At 45.7% G+C, this 8,358-nt stretch overlaps 2 protein-coding genes across 2 annotated transcripts; both read right to left on the bottom strand.

Moving 5' to 3' along the window:
- Nucleotides 1–379: 379 nt before the first annotated feature.
- On the bottom strand, nt 380–2,807 carry LOC123098317 (uncharacterized). Its single transcript, XM_044520286.1, has 5 exons — nt 2,600–2,807; nt 2,266–2,375; nt 1,213–2,061; nt 929–1,078; nt 380–829 (listed from the first exon to the last, which is right to left on the bottom strand). The coding sequence occupies exons 1-5, from the start codon at nt 2,736–2,738 to the stop codon at nt 428–430; spliced, it is 1,650 nt and encodes a 549-aa protein (XP_044376221.1). The 5' UTR covers nt 2,739–2,807; the 3' UTR covers nt 380–427.
- A 2,364-nt stretch (nt 2,808–5,171) lies between these two features.
- Nucleotides 5,172–6,131, bottom strand: LOC123081220 (BTB/POZ and MATH domain-containing protein 2-like). Its single transcript, XM_044504065.1, has one exon. The coding sequence runs from the start codon at nt 6,129–6,131 to the stop codon at nt 5,172–5,174; it is 960 nt and encodes a 319-aa protein (XP_044360000.1).
- Between the last annotated feature and the right edge of the window lie 2,227 nt (nt 6,132–8,358).

The following is an 8,358-nucleotide window of genomic DNA, read 5'->3' as shown; positions in this document are numbered from 1 at the left end:
GGGTATGCTTCGTCGTAGCCTCTATACTTTACCGGAGCGCATACAATTATTTTTGTTAGTATTGTAGCTAAGAATTTCATGGGATAGTGGTGTTGCTCTAGTATTCTTGATTTAGGCTCATATCTTGGGAAAAAAAGTAACATTAGGCCTGATATAATAACCTTGCACATAACAACAGCAACACCACAATGACGAAAAACCGGCAAAGTCTAGCCAGAAAGAACTTTAACATATGAATTCATATGGAACCATAAAGATGAACCATCATTTATAACCCAGGAAAGTAATAAACATGTCATAACTCTTGAATCACATAACTCATAATTTATTAGTCAAATTTTGGGTAGAAAATAGGCTCAATATTCCAAGGATACTTATTTAGCTAGAAGGAGAAACATAAGCCACTATATCACTGATCTACCGGTACCTACTTCCCGATATGGCATCGACTACAGGGCCCCAGAACCTCGAATTGAACAGATGAGGGAACTCTTTCCTTGATGTATCTACCCGCAGTCTCCACGGATCTATGAGCTTCCTCGAGAGCTCTCTTGCTAATCGGCCAGCATTGGCCAATTGTTCTTGCTGTCGGGAATTTGCCAATGTTACAAGTCCGTCTATCGTAGCCATAGGTTATGTCCAGCGTTAGGCGCTCGAGTGAATGTGTTCTGTCGAGGATATGAATTGTGAGCTCAACCAGGCTCTTGGCCGAACAGAATCCCGTGATCATCACCTTCCTAAGGCTGTTATGCCGACACTCCGGATTCTGTTGTCGGTATTCATTGTCATCTCCAACACCTGGAACCCGCATCAAGGCATCCTGCTCTAGCTGAAGATACATATGTAGGATCAGTTACCATTGTTCTGATAACGAAGTGTAATACATTAAGCGTAGATAGCTATGAGAGATATATACATAGTGACTTACGCGTAGGATGAAAGATTCCAAGGCAGGGGAAGCGTCAAGAAAAGAAACCAGAGAGAAGACATCATAGTTTGGGGAGAAGTAGTGCCTGAGTATAATTTCCAAGTTCTTGAGGTGGGGGAGCTTGGATGACAGCATGGGAGTGTTGGCATCCTGAAAAAAGAATCCATTAATCATGTTTTTATTGCAACATATACAAGTCTTACATGTATACACGTACTTGAACGGTCCTTATAATTTGATTGTTGAGACTTACATATATACAAGTCTTGCATATATACACGTACCTCACAACAACTGCACAGGGTGAGGCTCTCAACATTTTGTGCGATGGACGGAAGGCTAAAGCGAGCATGAGAGAGAATACTAGATGGGCCAACAGCCGAAATGTTAACATTTTTAAGTTGCGAAGAATTTCTGACATAGATAACTGGGGTCAAGTCATAGTGAAAAGAGCAGAGTTGTGGAGCATCTATCTGTATCACCTGCACCATCTTACAATATTTAACGCTGAGGAACTTGAGCTGTTGCAGCGTATAGGGTATTTTCAAGCAAGTTATCCCACTGCAATAAAAGAGCTCAAACCGCTCAAGGGTGGATGATTTCGAGAGCAAGTGCCCTAATTCTTCATCGGCAATATGGACAAAAGACAGACGCAAACTTTTCAATCTTCTCAAGCAACCAAGTGTTGATGTGGGATGAAATGCGCAAGCCAAGAGGCTAAGAGACTGAATTGAAGTTGCAGCTGCCTCATCAGATAATACCGAACAGGGAAAGTTGTAGCTTTTTCTCATGACTGAAGGCATCACCAAGCAAAGTTCTTGGATCCCAGGCTTCATGGTGATTCGGAGCCACCTGTTCAGGTAGGAGCCCTTGATATTGCTGCAATTGATAAGTTCAAGTCGAAGTGTCTTCACCGTCACCCCATTGGCATAATGGTTTCTAAGAATTTTGTCAATTCTGAGAATAAAATCGGTTGTTCTTTCCTCAACATTTTCGTCATCAAAACAAAGGGCATTGTCAATGAGTATGAGGTTGGAATAGTGTCTCCAGGAGTGCAGAAATCCACGGGACACGCAGGCAGCACGAGCAGCATCTTCTATTGGCAGGAGAGAATGTATACGATGCAAGATGTCCTGCAGAACCAATTTTGATAAGTTGAACAATTGGATTGTAGCTAGTACCAGACTGCAATAAATAACGCTGTCGGCCGCGGATCCATCACCGAATTACTGAAACTCCTATATGATGCCCATGTGCATCATGATCCTGTGCTAGCAGTTGCGGTAAAAAGTTACTTGTAACTAGGATATATACTAGGTCGCCGGCTACACACATACCTCTGGGAGTTCCTCAAAACCAAGTTGGCGTCCCATATTTTCGGCACCTTGACCTTGTTGGCAGGTTGCAGCATCTGTTTCAGCGGATGGAACCTTTGACCCACTACCAGCTGCAACACAGTAGTATGTCTCAATTTTGCTCATTCAACTCAAATTTTGCAAGAGGGCATTATGAATTCGCATGAACCAGCGGTGCTTGAACAAGGAAAGGTAAAAAAACTTGGTGCACAGAGAAGCTGAAATAGACAGAAACTCAAATAATCTGAAATTTGCTCAGTGAGTGAATGGGATCGATTTTGGTTTAATAAAACAGAAGATGCATCAGAGAACATACGTGTTTTTGCAGGAGGAAGGAGTTTCCGCTGCCGACGACGGTGCCCATGCCGACGCCGTGCCCTATGCAATGCATAGTGGATCGCGGCGAATCGGCAAAGGAATCGAAGAGAGCCTGTGTGCCGACGAGCGGGGGACATGGGGAGTCGACGATCTCGCGGTGCGAGCCTGCGACGGGAATCCACCGTCGTCCGCGGGTCAGAACAGAAGCCTTGTCCAACTCAAAATCCACTCCGGGTCAGCCGTCAAGGTGTTTTTTGTAGGGAAACCGGCGACGCGCACCCGCACGGGCGCTCTAGCCGGCCCAGTTACCGATTTAACAGTCCTTTTTTATAGGTCAGTTTTATTTTTATCTCCTTCCGGAGACTCGCAACAATCAGCGACACTTGACGCGCTCTCAGTCATTCGTCACGTGTCGCACTCTAGACGGTCCCTCCGGATTTTATTATTATTATTATTATTATTTAGCATTTGTCTTCGGCATTTTAAATGTTTTTTTATTTTTTTTGACGTTTTTGTTTTCCACCGTTCTTCCTTAGCTTTTCAATCAAAAAACAAAAAAAAATTACGCGAAAAAACACTTTTTCTTTTTTTCCCTTTCGCGAGAGTCACGGTTTTGCTTCCGTGAGAGGCACGGTTTTGCTTTCGTGAGAGGCACGACCGTGCCTCTCGAAAACCAAAAAAACATGTTTTCTATTTATTTTTTCTTTTATGAGAGTCACGGCTTTGCTTCCGCGAGAGGCATGGGTGTGCTTTCTGGAGAGTCACGTCCGTGCCTCTCAGAAACGGCAAAAAACGCGTTATCTGTTTTTTTCCGAGAGTCACGGTTTTTTGCTTCCCGCGAGAGGCACGGTTGTGTTTTAGCGAGAGGCACGGCCGTGCCTCTCGAAAACGAAAAAAACACGCTTTCTATTTTTTTTCCTTTCGAAAGAGTCATGGTTTTGCTTCTGCGAGACATAATGAGTTATAACATCACACATACCAAGACATAATGAGTTTACAACCTAATAAATAAAGTGTTGCATGACACCACACATATGTTACTCTCCACTATAGAGGTAGTAATATAGACGACCAACATATGTATGTTACTAGTCTAAGTTACTCCCCACTATGGTCTTGCAGGCGGAGTTTTTTTTGGTGATATGCTTGAGATAGTCTAAGATTGGTATTGTATTAATATTGAGCAGTCTCACATACATTTTCCAACCAGGTAACTGTTATAAATTTGGGAACTAGATTATCATGTTTTTGTTTTCTAATATTTTCTAGTGTGACTGTGGCATACTTGCATGGAAGGCTGCCGTGGTTTGTCGCTGAGTTGGCATTATTGCTGCTTGTTCAGAGAATACACCTAGATTCATGTTTTGGCTGGTTGGATGACCATGGCTACATAGAGTGATTGACAAAAAAAACTACCATTTTAGGGGTTTGCGTCCCATGGAACTACCACTTTAAAAAAGTGACCGAAAACTATCAAAAATTTCTAATTCGTGACAAAAAACTACTACTACTTTCAGATAATGAACCGTTTAGAATATTTAAACGTGTTTACGACAGGCGAGGTCCATCTGTCAGCGTCAACCTCCTCCTTCTTCCTCCTCTCCATGTGGCATTTTCCCAAACACCTCGTGTGCACCTGCGCACCACCTCCGCCGCCGTCCACCGGGCTCAGCAAGGAGGGCCTAGTGTCGCGCCCCGGCCTCTGCCTGCTGTTACGCTCGCCTTGCACGCCTGCGCTGGCGTCGTGCGCCCCGCCAACCTCCCGCGGCTCCCTCGCTCACCCGCGCCCCGCCGTTGGCCACCGCACTCCCCTGCCCCCCTTGCCGATGCGTGCTGCTGCTGCTGCATCACAGCCCGCCCCCTGCCCCCCTTGCCGATGCGTGTTGCTGCTGCTGCATCACAGCCCGCCGCCGCGCCACCCGTGCGTGCCCGCCGGCTATGGGCCGCACCTGCCGAGCCGCGCCGCCGCCCGCCTGTGCCGCAACCGTCCCGCGCCGCCGCCCGCCTGTGCCGCAACCGTCCCGCGCCGCTCCGCCCGCGATGCTGCCTGCTGCTGCCGCTCCGGGCTGCCGCTGCTACCCACCACCCAACGCCGGCGCTCGCCGCCGGCGCCCGGGCCTCCAGCGCCCCGCCGCGCGTAACAGCCGCCCGGGTTCGGGCGAGGCCGACGCAGCCGCCCCTGCCGGACGCCCTGTGAAGTTGACTTTGCCGCCACGTCAACGCTAACAGATGGGCCGCGCCTGTCATAAACACATTAAAATTGTCTAAACTAGACATTATTTGAAAGTGGTAGTTTGTCACGAAATTAGAAAATTTTGGTAGTTGCCGGTCACTTTTTTTAAAATGGTAGCTCAATGGGACACAAACCCCTAATTTTGTCAATCACTCTGGCTACATATGATGTTGAACTAGTAAAGCGAACATTTGATATTCCTGCTCTCCCTAACCAGGATCTCAAATTAATGAGCAATCGCGTGCCCCCTTATGGCGATCTTTGTACTACTTTTACATGGCTCGACGTGGACGGAACACAAGGAAGGAGATGCTGAAGAACAGAAGAAGAACACTCATCAAACAAAGCTCACGAACGGTTGATGAGGCTCAACGTCTTTGTCCATGTATCTGCAGAGCTTCTGCGTGCAAAGCAACTTTAGCCTCTCAAGTTTATACTCGTTCGCCGCTACAAGCAGACGTTGAGCCATCACTACCGCGTCACCCTCCTCCATGTCTGGCAGCGAGTCTGTGTAAATGAAATGGAGCATGGTCTTAAACACTCCAGCTTCCATGCCAGTGATGCGCACACAAGAAGCACCGGCCTTCTCCTTCTTCTCCGGTCCAAGAAGCTCCGCCATGAACACCGATGACCGAGCGGCGAGCACGCACCTGTGCGCCGCAATCCTCTCGCCCCCCACCTCAAACGTGACATCAGCCCCGTCGCCGGTGGAGAGGAGCCGGCCAAAATGGCGGTGCATGTCAGAAGGCGGCGCGGCGACAAACATGGAGATGGGCTCCGTGAAGATCTCCCCGGGCACGGTGATTTCGCACTTGACACTGAAAACATCGTCCTTGAGGTAAACCGATTCCTCCAGGTCCCTCCTTGTGATGAGCCACGGACAGCCCCATGGTCCCGTGTTGCTCGAGAAGGTGTGGCATGTTTGGCTGTCGGCGCCATGCGACGGCACCGGCTCCCCGTCCTGGTCGAGCAAACTGATCTTGCACCGGGCATCGACGTGATCGTCATCACTATCGGGGTGAACAAGATGGAGATAGATGGATATCCAACCAGATTGGTCGGACGAGTGGCCGTCCGGGAAGTACCTCATGAACCAGCGATGGCGTCCAACAGCGAAGGTCTCGGACGTGACGCCTTCGCCGCTGACGAGGCTCTTGGTGCGGGAGTAGCCGTCGATCTTGAGGACGTGCGAGCCGGATATGGGCAGTGGCCGGGCAACGGTTGCCGAAGCGGTCTGCCACGGCATGCCGCCGCCGCCATCGCCATCGATGGAAGGCAGCTCGGAGGAGCCGGACATATGGCGAAACCTGGAAAGAATGGAGTCAGTATTTCGTCGCCGACTCGCCGGGAATAATGGCAGACGGGTGCGGCAGCTTGTGCGGTTCTTTCTTATAGACGGGGACTGGCTGATTGGTCTGCATTAATCGCGCGCATCACACGAGCAGTCGGCCAGCGCAGTACTGGGGCGTGCTCCCGCGTGCGCTGATCGAGTGGACGCCGCATGCATCGGGTGGGTGCGAGCGCCTGTTCGCGCCGGCCTGTACCTTTGCCGAGGAGACGCATGCATGAATGTTATTGTCTTTTTAAAGATTCAAATGAACTATCACATACGGATGTATATAGACATATTTTAGACATTTAAAATCTTTAAAAAGATAAATATTTAGAAACGAAGGAAGTACGTACTAGCTGGTTTTTTTCTTGAAATATATAACTGCATGCATATGCATAGCAAATTAGAAATTACCAATCGGCGATCGCGGGAGCGTGTACCTCAAGTCCTCAACTGGCCGGGAACGCGACGATCGAGAAGGACCGACGGTCGTCCGATCTCAGCGTGAGATCTGTTCCCTCGCGAGCCGTACGATTGCTTCTTCCTCGTTCTGTCAGCGTTGGTTCATGGGGATGCGTGCCATCATGGCAAAGCGACTGATCGAAGACTACAATGGGTCGCCCGACTTACACACTGAAGCTTACTACCGGGAACAATTGACGCTCGCATACAAAGATCCTTCAAGTGGGTCGCCCAATAATTGCTGACGACGGTTTCGGAACGAGAATGCTTCCCCACTGTTTTGGTAGGGTTTGGATAGGTTATGCGCGCCCTTTTTCACTTTTTTTTCTTCTTTTTCTCTGTTTTCTCCATATAGGTTTTCATCGATTTTTCTCTTGGTTTTTCTTGTTCGTTCTTAAAAATACATGTGTACTTGTTAAAACACACGTTGAACATTTTAGATACAGGTTGAACATTTAAATAAATGCATTTTGATCATTTACAAATTGAACATTGAACATTTTATAAATACAAAATGAAAAATTTTAAACACACGTTCACATTTCCAACAAATGTTCATCAACATTTCATTAAAAATTTACAAACCTTTTTTCAAATTTTATGACATTTAATATATGTTATGAACATTTTTTATTAAACTGCACAAACAAAAAAATTATTTAATGATTTTTAAAATGTTATAAAACATGTTTTTAAACATGTGACCATTTTGTAATATTTTTAACAGCTTTTAAACGTACCAAAAATTTTATAAAATACATACACGCTTTTATATTTTTATAAATATTTCTAAAATTGCATTAACAAAAAAAGTGTGGACCTTCTATTACTGTCATGAACGTTTTTTTTTTTTTGAATTGCACAAACATTTCTTGAAAATGTGGGAAACATTTTATACACTACATTAGCATTTCTCAAAACGTGGGGTAATGTTTTCGGGAATTAAATAAAGTAATTTAAGAAATATATCTAGAATACTCTAAAATATAAATAAAGGTTAAAAGTCAAAACAAATGAACGAAATAAGAAACCCACTAGTAGGCCTACTCATTAGCTCGTCACTTGAGGCGAGGCTACTACGCTCGATCCCGCGTCATGCAGGACATAGACGTGCCCCAATTTAAATAAATCCTTTACTTAGCGAGAAGAAGATGCCCGGTTTTCTTTATGGAATGAACTGCTCAGCTCGCTCGCTAATAAACAAGCGACGGCCCCCTTGGCACCGCACTACGATCCCACGCTACCTCATAATCGTGGCAGATACCTGAATAGCCCAATTTTGCTGAACATGGAGTTTCTACAGTCGAGTCGAATGCATCTTCGTAATAATAAGTAGTTAAATTGAAAGAAAAAAAAGTAGAAAGATTGACACAATTCTTATTTTTTTAGCAACAAACACTGTTCAATTGTCTTCCTGCTTGCAAATATTTGGAACGAAATCACATTTGTGGAGGTATGGGAAAAAATAACAAAATTGATGCTCCAAAAAGACTATTTTTAAAAGCATTTTGGAGTGCTGATTTTTTTTCATTCATCCAAACCCCCACAAAAGTGTTTGGCCATCAATTTTGTTTTTTTTTCAAACCTCCACAAATGTTATTTCATCATGAAAATTTGCATGCATGTAAACAAAATGTCAAAGTTTCTTGCTAAAAATATCAGATTTTTTGAATTAATTTACATTTTTGAATTTACTGTTCACCCGTGATCACATACTCCACGTCCATGT

This window comes from Triticum aestivum, chromosome 1B, assembly GCF_018294505.1.
Source record: "Triticum aestivum cultivar Chinese Spring chromosome 1B, IWGSC CS RefSeq v2.1, whole genome shotgun sequence".
In the NCBI taxonomy this organism is placed as follows: Eukaryota; Viridiplantae; Streptophyta; class Magnoliopsida; order Poales; family Poaceae; genus Triticum; species Triticum aestivum.
This window is presented reverse-complemented; position numbering and strand designations above follow the sequence as displayed.